Below are 22,098 nucleotides of genomic sequence, written 5' to 3'. Positions count from 1 at the left end.
ACAGCAAATGCTGGAGAGGATGTGGAAAAAGAGGAACACTCTTCCATTGCTGGTGGGATTGCAAGCTGGTAAAAACACTTTGGAAGTCAGTTTGGTGGTTCCTCAGAAAATTGGACATAGCACTACCTGAGGACCCAGCTATACCACTCCTAGGCATATACCCAGAAGATGCTCCAACATGTAATAAGGACACATGCTCCACTATGTTCATTGCAGCCCTATTTATAATAGCCAAAAGATGCAAAGAACCCAGATGACCCTCAACAGAGGAATGGATACAGAAAATGTAGTACATTTACACAATGGAGTACTACTCAGCTATTTAAAAACAATGAATTGATGAAATTCTTAGGCAAATGGACGGAGCTAGAAAATATCATCCTGTGTGACGTAATCCAATCACAAAAGAACACACATGTTATGCACTTACTGCCAAGTGGATATTAGCCCAAAAGCTTGGAACACTCAAGATACAACTCAGAGACTACATGAAACTCAAGAAGAAGAAAGACCAATGTGTCGATACTTTGATCCTTCTTGGAAAGTGGATCAACATACCCATGGCTCACACCCAACCAATAGAATGAATATAGGGACCCCAATGGAGTAGCTAGAGAAAGGACCCAAGGAGCTGAAAAGGTTTGCAGCACTACAGGAGGAAAAATAATATATACCAGCCAGTACCCCCAGAGCTCCCAGCGGCTAAATTACCAACCAAAGAGGAACCCATGGCTCTTACTACATATGTAGCAAAAGGTGATCATTTCAGACATCAATGAGAGGAGAAACCATGGGTGCTGTGAAGGCTAGATTCCCCAGAATGGGGGCGGGTGCAAGTCAGGAAATGCGGGTAGTGGTGTCAGCAAGCGGAGGGGGAATGGGATAGGGGATTTTCAGAGGAATAAAAAAGAAAGGGAATTTGAAATGTAAATAAAGCAAATATCTAATAAAGCAATTATCTAATAAAAAGAGAAATGATATGTATATTAAGATGGTATGTGTGTGTATACATATATATAGATATATGTAGTGTAGGTAATAAACTATAATAATTTTAGTAGTTACAGTCTATTATGCAGAAATATAATGAGTATTCATGAGCTATTAGCAAGCTTTTGCTGTCATAAAAGTAATGTAACTATTATTCATGTACACCATTTGTATACTTGATGGAATTTATAACATGTGAGGTCAAAGGGAAGATATATTTATAATTATAATAAATATGTTACTTATAAAATTTAAGTCAGTTTCAAATGATTAAATATCAACTTTTAAAAAAGAGAGTAAAATAAAGATTTATGGAAGGGAGACTGGGAATGGGGATAACATTGGAAATGTAAACAAATAAATGATTAATAAAAAATGGGGTACAGAGCTAAACAGAGAATTCACAACAGAGAAATCTTGAATGGCTGAGAAACATGTTTTAAAATGTTCAAAGTTCTTAGTCATCAGGGAAACACAAATCAAAATGGCCCTAAAGTTCTACCTTACATCAATCAGAATGGTTAAGATCAAAGACTCAAGTGACAGCAGATGCTGGCAAGAATGTGTAGAAAGGGCAACACTCCTCCATTGCTGGTGGGAGTGCAAACCTATACAACCACTCTAGAAATAAATCTGGCGGTTCCTGAGAAAATTGGAAACAGTTCTACCTGAAGACCCAGTTATTGTGCTCCTAAGCATATACCCAAAAGATGTTCCAATATACCACAAGGATACATGATCCACTATGCTCATAGTAGCTTTATTCTCTTTTTTTAATTGAGTACCTTCTTCATTTACATTGCCAATTGTAAAACCTTTCCCAATTTCCCCCCTCCCAAAAGCCCCCTCCCCAAAGATTCCCAACCCCTCCTCCCACTCCCTGCCTCCATATATACGCCCCTCTACCCAACACACTCCCATCTCCCCTTGACCCCCGTCCGATTCCCTTTGTTGGGGCCTCTATTGAGCCTTTACCTGACCAAAGACCACTCCTCCCACTGATGCCCAACAAGGCATTCCTCTGCCACATTTTTGGCTGGAACCATGTGTACCCCTTGATTGATGGTTCAGTCCCTGGGAGTCTTAGGGAGGCTGGGTGTCCAAAGTCATTGTTCTTCCCATGGGGCTGTAAACCCCTTCAACTCCTCCGGACCACCCTCCAGATACTCCGTTGGGGACCCCAAGCCCAGTCCAATAGTTGGTTGCTAGTTTCTGCCTCTGTATTTGTAGGGCTCTGGCAGAGCCCCTCTGGAGACAACCATGGCATGCTCCTTTTGGTACACGCTTCTTGTTGTAGTGTCGGGGTTTGGTAACTGTTTATAGGATGAATCCCCAGGTAGGGCAGTCTCTGGGTGGCCTTTACTTCAGTCTCTGCTCCACACATTGTCTCCCTTATTGCTCCTGTGAGTATTATGTTGCCTTTCTCAGAGGAACCATAGCACCCTCATTTAAGTCCTCCTTCTTCTTGAGCTTCCTGTGCTGTGTGAATTGTAACTTGTTTATTTTGAGCTGTGGGACTAGCATCCGATTATTAGTGAGTGCATACCATGTGCAATCTTTTGTGACTGGGTTACCTTGCTCAGGATGACACTTTCTAGTTCCATCCATTTGCCTAAGAATTTCATGAATTCGTTGTCTTTAATAGCTGAATAGTACTCCATTGTGTATATATACCACAGTTTCTGCACCCATTCCTCTGTTGAGGGACATCTGGATTCTTTGCGTCTTCTGGCTAATATAAATAAGGCTGCTGTGAACATAGTGGAGCATGTGTCCTTATTACATGTAGGAGCACCTTCTGGGTATATGCCCAGGAGAGGTATAGCTGTCTAATTTTCTGAGGAATCGCCAAACTGAATTCCAGAGCAGTTTTACCAGCTTGCAATCCCACCAACAATGGAGGAGTGTTCCTCTTTCCCCACATCCTCTCCAGCATCTGCTATCCCCTGAATTTTTCATCTTAGCCATTCTGACTGGTGTAAGGTGGAATCTCAGTGTTGTTTTGATTTGCATTTCCCTGATAACTAAGGATGCTGAACATTTCTTTAGGTGCTTTAGAGCCATTCAAGTTTCCTCAGTTGAGAATTCCCTGTTTAGCTTTGTACCCCATTTTTTAATTGGGTTATTTGATTCTCTGGAGACTAACTTCTTAAGTTCTTTGTATACGTTGGATATTAGCCCTCTATCAGACATAGGGTTAGTAAAGATCTTTTCCCAATTTGTTGGTTGCCGTTTTGTCCTATTGACTATGTCCTTTGCCTTACAGAAGCTTTGCAGTTTTATGAGGTCCCATTTGTTGATTCTTGTTCTTAGAGCATAAGCCATTGGTGTTCTCTGTTCAGAAACATTTCCCCTGTGCCCATGTGTTCAAGGTTTGTCTCCACTTTCTCCTCTATAAGCTTCAGTGTGTCTGATTTTGTGTAGATCTTTGATCTACTTGGACTTGAGCTTTATACAAGGAGATAAGAATGGACTGATTTGCATTTTTTTGCATGCAGACCTCCAGTTGACCCAGCACCATTTGTTAAAAATGTTGTCTTTTTCCACTGGATGTTTTTAGCTCCTTTGTCAAATATCAAATGACTGTATGTGTGTGGATTCTTTTCTGGGTCTTCAATTCTATTCCATTGATCTTCCTGCCTGTCTGCATACCAATACCAAACAGTTTTTATCACTATCGCTCTGTAGTAGAGCTTGAGGTCAGGGATGGTGATTCCCCCAGAATATCTTTTGTTGTGGAGAATTATTTTTGTTATCCTGGGGTTTTTTTGTTATTCCAGATGATTTGGATTCAAAATATCACTATTTGCAGATGATATGATAGTATACTTAAGCGACCCCAAGACTTCCACCAGAGAACTACTAAAGCTGATAAACAACTTCAGCAAAGTGGCTGGATATAAAATTAACTCAAGCAAATCCTCTACTCAACGGATAAACAAGATGATAAAGAAATTAGGGAAATGACATCCTTCACAATAGTCCCAAATAATATTTCATACCTAGGTGTGACCCTAACGAAGCAAGTGAAGGGTCTATATGACAAGAACTTTAAGCCTCTGAAGAAAGAAATTGAAGAAAGTCTCAGAAGATGGAAAGATCTCCCATGTTCATGGATTGGCAGGATCAATATAGCAAAAATGGCCATCTTGCCAAAAGCAATCTACAGATTCAATGCAATCTCCATCAAAATTCCAAATCAATTCTTCACAGATCTAGAAATAGCAACTTTATTCTTAATACCCAGAAACTGGATACAACACAAATGTCCCTCAAACAAAGAATGGATACAGAAAATGTGGTTTATTTACATAAAGGTTATTAAAAACAAGGAAATCATGAATTTAATAGGCAAATGAATTGAACTAGAAAATACCATCTTAAGTGAGGTAACCCATTCCAAAAGGTCATGTATGTTATGTACTCACTGATAAGTGGATATCAGCCAGAAAGTACAAAGACCCAAAGACGTTCAACCAGAAGGAAGGCCCAAGGAAGGATGCTTGAATCTCAGAAGGGGAAATAAAATACTCAGAGAAGGCAGAGAGAAGGAGGGATATAGAACTGAGTGAGAGAGGGAGGGGAAGAGGGATGGGGGAAGAATCAGGTATGGGGAGAGTCAAGAGAGAAGGCCACAAGACCAGGAAAATGAATGGAAATCTAGAGCTATCAGGGGTGGGAAGATGGGGGAAATCTGTAGGCAGTTCCAGAGACCTGGGATTGGGGAGGCCCCCCCAGGCATCAAAAGGTCCCCAAGTGACCTTAGGCAAAATGCCTAACAGTAAGGACATAGAACCTCAAGGGACCAACTCCTATAACTGGGCAGGACCCCCAAAGGAGGTATAAGGACACCAACCCAACCACAAAACTTTCCATCCAAAATTTACCCTGTCTAAAAGAAATGTAGGGATGGAGCAGAGACTGAAGGTAAGGCCAACCAATAATTTGCACAACGTGAGACTCACCCCATGGGCAAGCACAAACTCCCTAGCATTATTAATGTTACTCTATTGTGCTCTGAGAGGCTGTATCCAGCAGCAGACGGAGATAGATGTGGATGCCCACAGGTAAACATTGGACAAAGGTCATGAACTCTTATGGAAGAGAAGGGGGAAAGACTGAAGGCCCTGAAGGGGAAGGGAACCCCACAAGAGGACCAATAAAGTCAACTAACCTGAACCCCTGGGAGCTCTCAGAGACTGAGCCACCAGCCAAAGGATATACACAGGCTAAAATGAGGCCCCTGGCACATATGTAGCAGATATGCAGCTCAGTCTCTATTCCTGCTTTGTCTGGACTTAGTGGGAGGGGAGGTGCCTAATCTGGCAGAGACTTGATGTGCCAGGGTAAGGAGATATCCAGAGGGGACTCCACCTCTTAGAAGAGGTGGAAGAGAGGGGGAATGTGGGGAAGGACTCTTTGAGGGAGAGAACAGGAGGGGGAGCAGTGTTTGGATGTAAATAAATAAATAAATTTAAAAAACAATTTTATGTTTTTTCTAATGAGACACCCCCACAAAGCCCCATGGGGATTGAACATAGGATTCTACACCACTTAGCTATATTATTTACATTGTTTTTATTTAAAGAAAAAATCCACAGGCCAGGTATACTATGAACTATAATCCTCCAGCCTCAACCTCTTAGTAGGTGGAATTTTAGGTCTACACCCCAGAAATGGCTGAGAATTTTTCGTTAGAATGAAGGTTTTCATTGCATCCTAAAGCAAGATCTCTCAACCTCAGTTCTATTGCCAGTTGAAGTTAGGAAAATATGCACTGTGGAGTGTTTAGTAACAGTCCCTGCCAACACCTATCAGAGGATAGTAGCACAGATCCAACCAGTAATGACAACCAGAACATGCCCAGACATACACAGCCTAATGTTTCCTAGAAACAAAAGTACTGTCTGTCCTATGAAGAGACACAGCTTGTGCTACAGACTCACAAGCAAATGTGAAGAGGACTCAAAGTACATTGGAGTTATGTGTAGGTTCTTTTTTCTTAAGCCCCTGTCCACACCTCTTCTTCCACCCCTTTAACCCTCCAAAACTAGAAAAAAGAAAAAAAATAAATAAAGAGGAAAAAGGAAGAAGAAAATCCCCAAAAATATCAGGAGCAGGAAAGAGGGGATCATTAGACATATCCTGCTAACTGGGGGCATCAAGTTCATTGAGGCAAGTTTGATCTTGGTGCTTTCAGGATATCTAATTTATTCTCATCTCTTTGCTGGGAGCACTACAACAACCAAAATGAATTAATAACAACCAACTACCACCACCACCAACTCCCTCTCTAGGACTGATTAGAATGCTGGGTATTAACACATGAGAGGAAGAAGAAAACACATTCTAAGGAGAAAGAGTGTGATCTATGGGAATGCAAGACTGGCAAGGAAACACACAGACTAGCAAGAGACTTGGCTATGTGCATGCTTAAAAAGTGGGGAGTGGCTATAGCTTTACGCTGAGGCAGCAGAGAACCACCAGCTTTTTAAGCAGGAACTAAACAGCATCAGATGCTGATGTGGAAGGATCACCAAGACAATATTCTAAATAATAGACTGTGACATGGATGAGCAAAGGACTTATGCTAACATGCCGAAAAGGATACTCAGAGCAAGACAAGAGGATTGAGTGCATTGGGAACAGATGAAATTGAGAGAAAACCAACAAAAAGGTGCAATTACATGGAGGACTCACAGTAGAAATAACAAGCATGACGTCAAAGAAAATGTCAGGAATCAACTGTGGACATCAAGTGACTGAAGCTGCATTTATGCAGGAAGACTCTGGAACTTAAGTGTGGGGGGGCAGTTCTTAACAATGAGTTTGACTGTGATGAGTGGAATACTTAACTTAACTGGCCCTCAAGTCACATTCCATGCCATTGGATTACTGGAGTGGCTTGAGTAGAAGACATACCTTTAAGAATCCATAGAATAGGGCAGTGGTAGCACATGCCTTTAATCCCAGGACTTGGGAGCCAGAGGCAGGAAGATTTCTGAGTTCGAGGCCAGCCTGGTCTACAAAGTGAGTTGCAGGATAGCCAGGGCTATACAGAGAAACCCTGTCTCGAAAACAAACAAACAAACAAACAAAACAAAAAACAAAAAAACAAAAAAAACAAAAAAACAAAAACAAACAAATCCATAGAATAGGGACAACGTATAGAAAAGAGTTAGTGAAGACTGTCCATGGAAAGGACATACAATTAAGAAGAGTCAAGCTAACAACTTAGGAAAATTAAAAACATTTAAGCTATGATAGGGAAGACAGAAAAAAATGGTTTTGATCTGACAAAGGGGAGATTACACAGATACACGATACGAAACCCTGCAGTGTAAGAGGGGGTTCTGTCACTAAGGTCTTGTTCGCAAACTGTTTCCTGACTTGTCAATAAGAAAGGCTGGGAGCCAATTGCTGGACAGTAGAACAGGTGGGACTTCCAGGTCCTAAGAGGAAAAGGAGATGCAGGGAAAGAGAGGGGCTTTTCTGCCACACTTTGAAATAAGTAGAAAGCAACAGTCATATAAGATCTTAGGCAGCTAGAGCCTGCAGCCTCCACTCTATGGGTGGGGACCAAAGATGTCGCTAGCTGATGTAAGCCACAAGGGGAGGGAGGGAGAGACAGAGATAATAAATTGATAAGGGCATACATTTACAGGCAGGGGGTATCTAGGCGAGCAAGTGTGCCCAGGGGCAAGTTATAAAGGTGAGGGAGCAATGTGTGTCTTTTCTCCTTGGATTCTAGGTTCTAGGAAGTGGGCTGCTAACAAAGGTGGGTAGGAAGAGAAGCGGGATCAGTGCTGGCAGCTCTGACCCCAGAGCAAAGCTGGAAGACACAACAGGGAGCAGGAGGAGCCAGAACAAAGCAGCTCCTGGGAAGGCCATGCTTTAAAACTGCACACCACACAGGATAACTGATGACACTATGCTCTCAAGAACAATTTGGAGATGAAGTTAGCAAGAAAGAAAAAAGAAAATCCTTTTAGGACACTCATATCTATTTCATTTGCTTTCAATGCTTAAAAAAAGATGCCACAAAAAGGCATTCTTCAGCATTACACAATGAGTGTGACAATTTTAAAGTTAAATAATATAATCCACATGAATTTCCTCAGCAAAGAACTTACCAACAGTAACTATTAACAGTAGATGAGGTCATGTTTTATAATTTTTCGGCATCAATCAATAATTAACTAACTTATGGTTTAGGCTGTCAATTGATAATGAGAAGTAAATCATAACTTAGAATACAATGAATGCCAGCTATCCACACTCTATCATGACTGCATAATTCATACAAAACTATCCTCCAACTCTAATCTTGTTTTGTTTACAGTAAAACAAGATTTGAAAATACATTTGAAAATCGAAGAGGAAGAAATAAACTGAAATTACAGAACACCTTGTGAGCAATTGCTAATATAGTGTGTAGAGAGAAGAAACAAGAACAGAAAAGAGAAATCACTAGGTGCTAACAGCCTAGAGATTCTTGCCATACACAACTGGTGTTGGACTCTGACAAAGTCCCAGACTTGACCTGCTGCAAGTGACTACCATAAAGACAAAATATTTAACTATTCTTTCTTTCTTAATCTTCAAACCAGAAAAACAATAATACCATATCACCTTAGGAAATATTAGTCATATTTATTAGCCCCAGTAGAAGATTAAGTATGTATTTTATATTTATTTTTATAAAGTATTTTCCTCAATTTTAGCAGATATTTCATAAAATAAAGGACAATGAAAAATTTAGTAAGTAATGTCTTCAGTGATAATCAAAATGATATTGTCTTAGGCAACCAAAGAAATCGTGTACTCATCACATACTATTAAGAGAACCAAAGCACAATGAACTGTGGGAAACCAGCAGGTAGCCAGGCTGCTTACATTCATAGCATCTAAAGAAGATGGATGATCTCTCCACACATGAAAACAATAAAAACCACGAAACTCTCCCAGGAAGCAGCTGTTCCATCCAGAGCACATCAATTAGAAATATTTTCTCGATGTACTTAAATAAAATTTCATTCCTATTTTTTATACACACTATCGATATACTCTGTATATGTGTCACACTGTTATTAACCATTTCAGCTTGGAGAGACTGAGGCTGTTTCCACTTCCTAGCTATTGTGATAGAGAAGCCATAAACATGTCTGAGCAGCATGTGGAGTAAGATGAAGAGTCTTTGGCAAGGTGTGATGGGGGGGTCATATTGTGTGTGTGTGTGTGTGTGTGTGTGTGTGTGTGTGTGTGTGTGTGTACATACATACATACATACATACAATACAAATTCTCCACATAAATTTTCAGGGTGGCTGCATGAGGGTTCCTTTGCCCACATTCTCACAAGCATTTGTTATTGGTTGTTTTCTTGACTATGGCTATTGGGATTTGAGCTGATGAACATTTTTTGAGATAAGTTTTTCGTTCTTTTTTTTTTTTCTTGACAACTCTGTTTAATGCTACAGCCCACTTTTTGAATAGGTCTTTAAAAGATGTTTTGGATTTTGTTCTTTATATATTCTGGATATTAATTCTCTGTAAGATATATAGCTGGTAAAGACCCTCTCCCACTTTTATGAGCTTCCGCTATACTTTGGTTGTTTCCTTACATGTATAGAAATTTCTAGTTTAAGAGTTTCTGTTTTGTCAATTGGTGCCCTTAATACATGGGCAAATGGAGTCTTATCCTTTCCTCATGGGTAACAACTATGATTTCTTCTAGAATATTCAGGTTTCATATTGAATTCTTTTAGGCATTCAGGAGTGAGATGGCAAAGATGAGTTATTTATTCTACATGTGGAGAACCACTGATTGAAGATGTTCCCTCTCACTGTGGAGGCACTAGATATCTTTTGCATCTTTGATATGTAGTGGTTTCATGTAATCATATGAGTTATACGCGCTGGTTAGTTTAATGTCGACTTGACACAAGCTGAAGTCATGTGAGAGGGAACTTCAATTAAGAAAATGTCTCCATAGGGGTTAAAGAGATGGCTCAGCAGTTAAGAGCAAGCACTGGCTGCTTTTCCAGAGGTCCTAAGTTCAATTCCCAGCATAGAGGCTCACAACCACCTGCAGTGGGATCTGATGTCTTCTTCTCACGTGTATGAAGACAGCTATAGTGTACTCATATACATTAAATAAATTAATCTTTAAAAAAAAGAAAAAGAAAATGTCTCCATAAGATCAAGTTTTAGGCAGGCCTGAAGGGCCATTTCGTAATTATTGATTGATGGGAAGGGCACAGGCCATCAATCAGTACCACCCTGGGCTGGTGATCCTGGGCTCTATAAGAAAGCAAATGGAGCACGGCATGGGAAGTGAACCACACCCCTCCGTGACCTCTCTATTAGCTCTGCCTCCAGATGCTGACTGTGCTTGAGTTTGTATCCTGAGTTCTTTCTGTGATAAACAATGATAAGAAAACATACGACTGATAAACCCACTCTCCCCAGGTTGCTTCAGTCATGGTGATCTACCACAGCAATAGTAACCCTGACTAAGACAAGCCTTTGGCTTTGCTCCATTGATTGACATGTCTGTTTTTGCTAGAATTATACTGTTATATTACAACAGTTTTGTAACATACCATGAAAGTTAGTATGGTAATACCTCCAACATTCTTTTTGTTCAGAAACACAATAGTTATCTGGGTTTTCTGAGGTTTCCTATGAATTTTAGGAATTTTTCTATTTCTGTGAGGAATGCCATTGAGATATTTTGGGACTGCATTGGATTTACAAGTTTGGTAGGATGGTCATTTTTACAATAATTCTACCAGTCCATGAGCAATGAATGTCTTCTTATGTTCTAATGTCTTCTTCAATGTTCCTTGAGATTTGAAGTTTTCATAAAGAAGTCTCTCACCTTCCTGGTTAGATTTATTCCTTGTGGAGAGTCTAGGCCACAAACAGCACCAATCAGATACACACACACACACACACACAAAGATGGAGCAAAAAGACAGAGGTCAGAGAGCCAGAGTTACAGAGAAACCTTGTCTTGAAAAAAAATTTTAAATTTTTAAATAGTTGACGAAGAGGTGTGTGCACAGGGTATAAGGAAGATATAAAATGCCCAAAGTGGATACTCAGAACTGAACTTGGGGTCTTCTGGAAAAACAGAGTGTGCTGTTCTTCATGGCCCTAAACAGACTTCTTCATAGTTAGATTTCTTGGGAGCTCTTAATATGTATATTATGACCTCTGTGGAATCTTGTAATACTCGTCTTCTCTAAACTTAATTTAGTCACTGTTTGACTGAGTATAACATAGAACAGCATAATTTAATCGTCTGAATGAAAATGACATCATCTTTTCAATATCATGTGCTAGGTCTACTGGAATACTCTCTTGATAGTTCACAATTATTCTTATGGAGCAGTAATCCTTTGGATTTAGAGGTAAAGTTGTTCTCATAGCCAGGTGGGTTTTGTTCTGCTCCATCTACAAAGCAGCTGCCTGTCCTACTGCAATGCTCCACCTCTGTTCTTTATAGCTTCTCGAGGTAGCTGCTGAGAGCACAAACTTCTTTGTTATGTTTCTTGGGAACAGCAAAGATCAATCGGGGATAACAGGAGAACAATACAAAATATATAAAACATAGATTTTGGACTTCAGAAGTATTTATCTTCGCAATTAAGTTAAGTACATCAGAGCCTCCAACAGTAAACTTTTTTTTTTCAGAAGCTCAGTGCCTCCTTTCAGATCCAAAGTTAGTTCCAAAGATGAATTAGATCACCTGCCATAGACACCTCACCATATCTCACATGTACATAAAGGGTCTTCTTTGGAATAACCTACCTTTAAAAGTAAGCCTCATGAAATTTCTTGGAGGCAAAAGAAAGGAAATGCAATAAATTTAAATTGAATGAGTCAAAAAACAAGTCAAAAGAATAATTTTGAGAGAAGCCCATTATCTATACAGCATTCTATACATTATACTAGGTTCTACCTATGAAATACCAGGAGCTAAAGCAGGAGAAAAGATGTACATGAATGCATATATTTTACTTTACTAGCTCCAAACATGATGGAAGAAAATATGAGATATGTCTTAAAACTAAATTTGTCTTATACATTTTCCTATAACCATAAGGTTCAATAAAGGTGACATTCCAAGGACCATAATTAAAAACTTTAAAAACTACAATCAGGGCTGGTGAGATGGCTCAGTGGTTAAGACTGTTCTTCTGGCAGTCATGAGTTCAATCCCAGCAACGACATAGTGGCTCACACCCACCTGTAATGAGAAACAAATAAAAGACCTTTGGGCTGAGCAAATGGGGTCTAGAGCAAGAGGGAGAAGGGAAGGGGAAATCCCTAGAATCAGCATGGAATCTAGGAAAACAGGCTTTCAGGAAGACACTTGATTTAAATTGGGACCTGACACAAAACAATATTTGTCTTGGCTATTATAATTATCAATTCTAAAGGACCCATAGCAACAAAGTCACCTTTGGTTTAATTTATGAATTCATATAAGTATTTATTACAAGAAAATATAATATAAATAAATGGACAAAAGAAGTTAATGTTAATTTTAAAAGTAAAGTAGGTAAACTGACTAAAAGAACACATTTGAGGTGTAATTACAAGAATTAGGAAGACATTTTCTTTCTCAAGTACATGCTACCGGGCCTCTTACCACATAGGGTTTAGGAATGTGCTCACTAAGCAAACTGAGTTGCCCCAGTGTCACACGCCAACCAATGAGCTGTTCTCTTGACTCGTCCTCAGCTGGCACTGGGCCTTGAGAAGAGAGCTCTTGAAGCATTCTGATAGAAATACTTTGCATGCCTGCAGCCTTGATTACTCTACCTTCTGTCTGAAAAGTCAGGGCTAATAATGTAATTTATGCTGAGTATTTGACTCTCCTTTTCAGAGACTAGTGTTTCAGTGACGACTACTTGTTCCGTCAAGCCTACATGGCATATAACACAACTAAAACCAAATAAAAACACTAAATTTTTAGGACCATGGGAGCTTCTCCAGTAATGCTTTGCACATGCAAATTATTATAAATAATTGCTAGAGGGACTAAGTATTTCGTGTGCATAATGTCCCTGGTGGCTTCTAGAGTGCCCTTGTGGCACCTTTGCTGTATAAATGATGACAGTGAGGCTATCTATGTCTGAGTCTTGTGATGCCTCTGCAAACTCAATAAACTTCAGGATGGTCTTGGCAACTCGAGATACAGAGTTATAGATGTTATTTTAACACATTTTTCATTATATCAATAGAAAGGGGTTAAAGTTTAGTTATATAACCTTGGTCATCAACTAAAATTGAATTTTAAAATATCATGTTTTAGGAGACAAAAATACCAATCTCAATCTATGGAAGCTATATAAGTTTACGTGAAAATGGCTAAGAAGTAAATCACCTAGACTAGGGCACGTGGTTTTGTTGCTTCTCTTTCTTATTACATCTTACTTTTTTAATGGAAATGTGCACATGAAGAGGCAAGAGTCAACTTTCTCTCTGCACAACGTAGATCCTAGAGATCGAGCTAACATTATCAGGCTTGGGCTGCCTTTCCCTGCTGATCCATCTCACCAGCCCTCAAACACGTTTGCTAGGAAGGACCATACAGTATGTGTCACACTCAGCTCACTGTAGTATAAGAACAGCCACTAACATCTTATAAGCATCACATCAATGAATGTAGGTGTATGTATATATGTCAACATAGGTGGTAAGCTGGATTTGGCCGGCAAAATTTCTCAAGGCTACTGTTGAGTAATTGATTTTCAATAATATGATTTTTTAAAATTTGTTTTCTCCTAGGAAAAAATGACAAGGAAAGTAAACAATTAACAACAAAAAGAGAGGAGGGGAATCGCAGAGTGTTTTTCTTAATTGCTCCATGTAACTTAATATTAACAACTAAAGTTAAGTCACCTAAGTCAGAAGTATGAATCAATTTTAAATTTTAATTCAATATTTACTATGACTTTGGTGAGTGTCCTCCAAAAACATAGCTCTTAAAGTCTTAATCTCAAGACTGTGGTAGAATCATGAAATGAGTTACATAGGAGGTTCTGGGTAATAGGAGTTGGCCCTCAACAGGAATCTGCTTCAGGACTTTCCTGGGAAAAATAGGTTTATTCCCCACTAAGAAAAAAAGAGCTGACAAAAGGAATGATTCTATCAAGTCCAGCGTGCTGAACAAGCGAGTTTACCGAGGTTAGTTGCAGACGCGTGAGTGACTCATAAGCAGCTGTGCCACTGAAAAGTCTTGCTTCAAGTTATTTTTTTTTAAGCCTCACATATAATGTAGTATCACATGCAGTGGAGCAGGAGAGAAAGGTTAGAATCTCAGTCGAGGGTCTCATGACACACACTCCCAGCAGACATACGGCTAACTGCTTTGGACAAAGCCTCCTATAGTTTGCTACAGTCACTCTTCTTCAAAAAGGTGGTGAGGTCACGCCTTTTTGACTTGACCTCTTGTCAAGAGACTTGTCTCTTTTTCTCTGTCTCTGGTTTCAGACTATCATAAATAGGAGACTTGCTCTACCACATACTCCCCACTTACCACTAGAGCAAAAGCAACAGGGCCAATGAACTGATTATAGGCTGAATCCAAATGTACCGTTTCTCTTTATAAACTAGTTGTGTCAAGTATCTGTTGGAGTAGCAAAAAACTGACTAACACAATATCCACTAGCACAACATATATTTAGTATAACCCCAAGTGGGGTGAAAATAAAACCTATGCATAAGACTGGTTGCTCACTGGCACTGTCATATTAAAAACTGGCAAAAATATTCCTTGCATTGGTTGTCTAATACAACATAACAAATGACCACAGCTTACAGCACATGTTCATCATCACACTTTATATGTGGTATTATCTGAGCAAATGAAAAGCTCTACAGAGTGGCCAAGGTTATACTCAAGATGCTAACTGGGCTCCCTTTTCTTCTAGAGTTCAAGGTCGGTCCGTCCTTCCTTCCTTCCTTCCTTCCTTCCTTTCTTCCTTCCTTCCTTCCTTCCTTCCTTTCTTCCTTCCTTCCTTCCCAACAACTTTATATGATACTACAGAGAGACAAATTAACAACACTGACGTCCCTAAAGAGGCATAAATAGAAACTCTAAAACTATATATATATGCAGGGCAAAATAGCTACATCTATATAGTTTGGAAATATACAAACCAGAGATTTTTAGGTTTTCCTTAGTTTGAGGTAGACAATTTAATTGCTTATAAGTATAGTGTTATCTTAAAAGTTACAACAGACGAATACAGATAGATACAAAGTTGACAGTCTTTTAACAGTACTGGTTTATATTATGTCCTTTTAAATTCTAGAGGATTCTCAGGCTTATCTATATTATGTTTTCTTAAAATCCTTTTTAATTGCTTTCTCACTATGTATCATTAATTTGTTTTAACAACTGCTCTCATGCCGGGCGGTGGTGGTGCACACCTTTCATCCCAGCACTTGAGAGGCAGAGGCAGGTGGATCTCTGAGTTCGAGGCCAGCCTGGTCTACAAAGTGAGTTCCAGGACAGCCAAGGCTACACAGAGAAACCCTGTCTAGGGGTGGAAAAAAAAAAAAAAAAGAATTGCTCTCATGGACAAAAAGATGGCTTAGTACAAACCATCAACACACTTAGAGTAAAAATTAAATTATTAAGGTACAGCTCAACTTTCACTAAAAGAACATAAACAAACCAAATAGTAGCAAACTCTGGATCGCCAGGCTTGACAACAGCAGCTTGAAATGCAGGAACTTGCCGAGACCAATTTCTCCGAGCTTATGCCCTGAATACACTTATATCTGAAGATTATTCCTTTTCTGATTTATTGTATTAGTTTAAAATTCTAAAAGATGGATATTAAGCTAGACTTTCAACATAATCAAATATGACTACATTATTGCATATACACCAAACAATCGTTTGGGACTACCATTGAAATTAAAACTTCTGGATTTGCAAATCAGTAGCGGTGCACTGACCTTCTTTCCTATGGAAAGTCGCTGGCTCCGTGAGGTCAAAGCCACATGGAAAGGCTCTGATGCACCTGCAGAAAGCCAGCCAAGCACCAAGGCTCTGACCACTCTAAATCCTGAAACTGCAGATCCTCTGAATGCCTGGCTCCTTCCACTGGGAGAAAAGGGATCTAATTACGGATGTGTACATAGCCAATTCTTTTCACATTGTCAGGTAAAAAAAGTTCATTTGGACCACAAAATAATATAATGCACTCTGAGTGAAAGTTACACACACACAATTTCCACTTTTCAAATAAAGACTAGCAATTTAAGCAACTAATGTATAAATTGTCATACAAATGTGATTTAAAAAATTACATATTTTTTTCAGGTGAGTGAATGTGCAATTTATCATTTTATAAAGAGAGAAAACAATGCATGTGGGCAGGTGGGCCAACATGGTGGCTTTTTTAGGCAAGTACAGTTCTTCTACCTGAGTGTTACCCTGACCACTCGTACTCAGCACAAGCTTGAGGAACGGGGTCTGGCTGTGCAGGCTAAGTATGTACTCATCACCAAGACCAGCTATGGCCCTGAGCTTAGTCCAAGTGCCCTTCATTTAGCATTCCCTTCTCCAACCTGAACATTCTGGGTAACCTTTGCAGCTAAGCACCTCAGCAGTGCACTGAGAGTCAGCTAGTGGGGGTGGGGGCAGGTCCTATATTTGCTGTGGGAGCATATACTATAAGGGCTTTCTTAACCCACTGAGAATTGGTCACTAGCACATATTATGATCATTTCATTAATGTATTTATTTGTATTACAACTATTTTTCAGACTGTGAGCTCCTTGACGGTCTGACTTGTATTCTATGTATCTGCTTAACTATATTTCTACACTGGAGAAATCTACTGGGAAAATATAAAATGAATAATTTTCAACATATCACTTACTGAAAACTCCTCATCTAATTTATTTAAACAGTGGCAAGGACAAATCTTTTTTGACAACATACCTTTTCCTCAGGTTCTCGGAGAGCTGGGGCAACTTCTGAAGAACAGTGAGGGGCTACACTTGGAATCATGTCTGAGGTTGAGGAGCCATGAGGCTTCTTCCTTCCTCCATGTCACATACAGAAACCGCCCTCCAATGACCATAATCAGATGATACAATTAAGCCATTGCTTAATCTGTAAATTACCCTCTTGTGTCCTTTTTACAACTGCTAGTCAGAATACCAACTGCCTATCATGACACAGCAACTGAGAAACATGAAGCTAAAAGCTATGTTAGGGACAATTCACTTGTGACTTACTGACAGACTTTCTCAATCCAAATCATGATGAAATAGCCAGCTAGTGCTGCAATGCACTTACGGCTTAAGGTAACAACACACAGCACTCAGCACAGAAGTGGCTGGAGAGACGAGTGCACAGCTTAAGGTAACAACACACAGCACTCAGCACAGAAGTGGCTGGAGTGCACAGCAGGAGAGACGAGTGCACAGCAGGAAGCTGTTCCTCACCCCCCCCCCAAAAAAATGCAGTTTCTAAGATAAAGAAATAAAGAGGGAGAATCAGTTTCAAGCACTTAATCCCAGCACTTGGGAGGCAGAGGCAGGCGGATTTCTGAGTTTGAGGCTAGCCTGGTCTACAGAGTGAGTGCCAGGACAGCCAGGACTACACAGAAAAACCCTGTCTCGAAAAACCAAAAAAGAAAAAAAAAAGAAAATACTGGATCCCTAGTTTAAGATCTCTAAAACTGGTGCAAACTGCCAGGGGTCTGCCTGTGCCCAGGACCTGGGCAGATAGGTGGTTGTCTGTGGGCTAGCCTGTCGTGGGGCCTGTGCCCTATGTGGGGATCAGCACAAGGAGTAACTCCCTGCCGCCATCTTCACTGCCTGCCAGAGCAGAAAAGCAGCACCAGGTACTGAGATATCCCGAGTTTAAGATCTCTGGGGGCACAAACGACCGGGGGTCTGCCTGTGCCCAGGACCTGGGAAGATCGGTGGTTCATCTGTGAGCCAGCTGGTCTTGGGTCCAGTGCCCTAGGTGGGGATCAGCACAGGGAGTGAGTTCCTGTTGCCATCTTCGCTCCCTGACAGAACAAAAGGACAGCATGAGATAATGAGATATCCTGAGTTTAAGTACTCTGGGGGCGAAAACCCGCTAAGCGTCTGCCTGCACCCAGGACCTGGAAAGATCAGCAGTTCATCTGTGTGCCAGCTGGTCCTAGGTCCTGTGCCCTGCATGGCAATCAGCTTTTGGAGTGACTCCCTGCAACTATCTTCGCTCCAAGACAGAGCAGACGGGGAGCACCAGGTTCACTGAGACAAGGCAAGTATAACATTGCTTGGGGCAAGACACAGCAGGGCTCCAATGGCTCACAAGAGGAGGGCAGCACATCAGCAATCTGTGCCAAGGGAAATCCACTCATCCAGTGTTGCAGAAATAGCCTTACAGGCTCACAGGAGGTTGAAGCACCAGTCAGTGACAACAAGACCAATTAACACCAGTGAGATCTAGATGGCAAAAGGCAAACATTACTAACAGAAATCAAGGCAATCTGGCAGCATCTGAACCCAATTCTCTAACAACAGCAAGTCCTGGATACACCAACACACCAGAAACACAAGATTTGGATTTAAAATAACTGGTCATGATGCTGTTAGCGAAAGACATGAAGGACATAAATAAATCTCTTAAAGAAATTCAGGAGAAAAATGATCAAAACTTAGAAGCCCTTACAAGGGAAACACAAAAATCATTTAAAGAAATGCAGGCGAATATAGGTCAAAAGATAGAAGCCAATAAGCAGGAAATGCAAAAATCACTTAAAAAAATACAGGAGAACTTTGGTCAACAGGCAGAAGTCATGAAAGAGGAAACAGAAAAATCTCTTAAAGAACTACAGGAAAACACAAACAAGCAAGTGAAGGAGCTGAGCAAAACCATTCAGGACCTAAAAACAGAAGTAGAAACAACTAAGAAATCGCAAAGGGAGACAACTTTGGAGACAGAAAACCTTGAGAAGAAATCAGGGGCCATAGATGCAAATATCAACAACAGAATACAAGAGATAGAAGAAAGAATCTCAGATGCCGAAGATACCATAAAAACCATGGACTCAACTGTCAAAGAAAATGCAAAATGCAAAAAGCTTGTATCCCAAAACATCCAGGAAATCCAGGATACAATAAGAAGGCCAAACCTAAGGATCATTGGCATAGATGAGAGTGAAGATTTACAACTTAATGGGCCAGCAAATATCTTCAACAAAATTATGAAAGAAAACTTCCCTAAATTAGAGAAGCCTATAGAACTCCAGACAGACTGGACCAGAACAGAAATACCTCCTGTCACATAATAATCAAAACCCCACATGTACTAAACAAAGAAAGAATATTAAATGCAGTAAGAGAAAAAGGCCAAGTAACATATAAAGGAAGACCTATCAGAATTACACCAGACTTCTCACCAGAGACCATGAAAGCTAGAAGATCCTGGGCAGATCTCATGCAGACTCTAAGAGAACACAAATGCCAGCCAAAACTACTATACCCAGCAAAACTTTCAATCACTATAGATGGAGAAACCAAGATATTCCACGACAAAACCAAATTTACACAATATCTTTCCACAAACCCAGCCCTACAAAGGATAATAGGGGGAAAACACCAATAAAAGGAGGGAAACTATACCCTGGAAAAAGCAAGATACTAACCTTCTTCCATCAAACCCAAAAGAAGATAACTACTCAAATATAAAATTACTATAAAAAATGACAGGAAAAAATAATCACTATTCCTTAATATTTCTTAACATCAATGGACTCAATTCCCCAATAAAAAGGCATAAACTAACAGACTGGATACGTAAACAGGACCCTACATTTTGCTGCTTACAGGAAACACACCTCAGGGTCAAAGACAAAAACTACCTTAGAGTAAAAGGCTAGAAGACAATTCTACAAGCAAATGGTCTCAGGAAACAAGCTGGAGTTGCCATTCTAATATCAGATAAAATTGACTTTCAACCTAAAGTCATCAAAAGAGACACGGAAGGACACTTCTTGCTGGTCAAAGGAAAAATCCACCAAGAAGAAGTCTCAATCCTGAACATCTATGCTCCAAATGCAAGGACACCCTCATTTATAAAATAAACTTTACTAAAGCTCAAAGCACACATTGCATCTAACACAATAATTGTGGGTGACTTCAACACCCCACTCTCCTCAATGGATTGATCAGGAAAACAGAAACTAAACAGGGACACAGTGAGAGTAATTGAAGCTTTGGACCAATTGCATTTAACAGATATATACATAGAACATTTCATCCCAAAGCAAAAGAATATACCTTTTTCTCAGCACCTCATGGTACCTTGAGGACTTGGGCACAGGGAAAAGTTCCTGAACAGAACCCAAATAGCTTACGCTCTAAGATCAAGAATTGACAAATGGGACCTCATAAAATTACAAAGTTTCTGTAAGGCAAAGGACACTGTCAAAAGGACAAAATGGCAACCAACAGATTGGGAAAGGATCTTCACCAACCCTAAATCCAACAGAGGGCTAATATCCAAAATATACAAAGAACTCAAGAAGTTAGACCCCAGGCAACCAAATAACCCTATTAAAAAATGGAGTACAGATGTAAACAAAGAATTTTCACCTGAAGAAATTCGGATGGCCGAGAAGCACCTTAAGAAATGCTCAACATCATTAGTCATTAGGGAAATGCAAATCAAAACAACCCTGAGATTTCACCTCACACCAGTCAGAATGGCTAAGGTTAAAAACTCAAGAGACAGTAGGTGTTGTGAGGATGTGGAGAATGAGGAACACTCCTCCACTGCTGGTGGGATTGCAAGATGGTACAATCACTTTGGAAATCAGTCTGGCAGTTCCTCAGAAATCTGGGCACCTCACTTCCAGAGGACCCTGCTATACCTCTCCTGGGCATATACCCAGAGGATTCCCTGGCATGCAATAAGGATACATGCTCCACTACGTTCATAGCAGCCTTATTTGTAATAACTAGAAGCTGGAAAGAACCCAGATGTCCCTCAATGGAGGAATGGATACAGAAAATGTGGTATATTTGCACAATGGAATACTGCTCAGCAATTAAAAACAATGAATTCATCAAATTCTTAGGCAAATAGTTGGATCTGGAAAAAGTGAGGTAACCCAATCACAAAAGAATACACATGGAATGCAATCACTGATAAGTGGATATTAATTAGCCCAGAAGCTCTGAATTCTCAAGACACGATTAGCATATCAAATGATACCCAAGAAGAGGGAAAGAGAGAGCCCTGGTTCTAAAAAGAGTTGATCCAGCATTGTAGGGGAGTACCAGGACAGGGAAATGGAAGGGGGGTGATTGCGAAATGGGCAGAGGGAAGAGGGCTTATGAGACCTATGGGGAGGGGGGAACTGGGATAGGGGAAAGCATTCAGAATGTAAACAAAGATTATAGAAAATTAAAAAAAACTACTTCAAAAAAAAGGGTAGAAGCTATTCCTTTCTCTATGCAATAAAGATTGTAGCTCATAAAAAGAAAGAAAGAAAGAAAGAGAGAGAGAGAGAGAGAAAGAAAGAAAGAAAGAAAGAAAGAAAGAAAGAAAGAAAGAAAGAAAGAAAGAAAGAAAGAAAGAGAAAGAGAAAGAAAATACTGAAGAAACTAATGTCTCAAATATTCAGTAAATTCAGATTATCATTAATTATACATATAAAACCTCACTTTGGTTAGGTAAACATAGATGACAAGTCAAATCATGTCTATGTAATCCTTATTCTGTTAAGAAGCTATCTGCAGCTCTATTTCTTACACAAATATTTTCTGGGGAAAAAATATCTGATAATCTGACAAAAAGAGAGAGGGGGGAAGGATACTCTCGATGACATACTCCTACCAGAAGATTCTTTGTCATGGTTAACTTTACAATGTATAAACATCCTTTTCAGCTATAAAGCCAGCACCACACTCTCTTCCATAACTTTCCAATCTCTATATAAGATATTGCTAGTTTCACTGAAACTTTATTTCCATGTGCCTAGGAAATGTACACTAGTCAAAAAAATATAATACCTGTCACTTTTGGGGGGATACAGCTGTCATCCTTTCATTATAAGGTCTGAAAAT

General features: G+C 39.8%; 1 protein-coding gene across 4 annotated transcripts in view; it reads right to left on the bottom strand.

Annotated features, from left to right (window-relative positions):
• The window catches only part of Spidr (scaffold protein involved in DNA repair), a 220,384-nt gene that overhangs the window by 161,703 nt on the left and 36,583 nt on the right, over positions 1–22,098 (bottom strand). The window contains exon 1 of one of the 4 annotated variants that reach the window (XM_052157868.1): positions 16,967–17,042. The exons of the other annotated variants lie outside the window; for them this stretch is intronic. Within the exon in view, the coding sequence (XP_052013828.1) occupies positions 16,967–17,035 (69 nt within the window). The 5' untranslated portion in view covers positions 17,036–17,042. Of the gene's footprint in view, positions 1–16,966; positions 17,043–22,098 lie in introns of those variants that run through there. 4 annotated transcript variants of the gene reach the window in all.

The sequence above is a fragment of the Apodemus sylvaticus genome, chromosome 15 (genome assembly GCF_947179515.1).
Source record: "Apodemus sylvaticus chromosome 15, mApoSyl1.1, whole genome shotgun sequence".
Classification (NCBI taxonomy): domain Eukaryota; kingdom Metazoa; phylum Chordata; class Mammalia; order Rodentia; family Muridae; genus Apodemus; species Apodemus sylvaticus.
The sequence above is the reverse complement of the archived record's forward strand: the minus strand, read 5'-3'. Positions and strand labels throughout refer to the sequence as shown.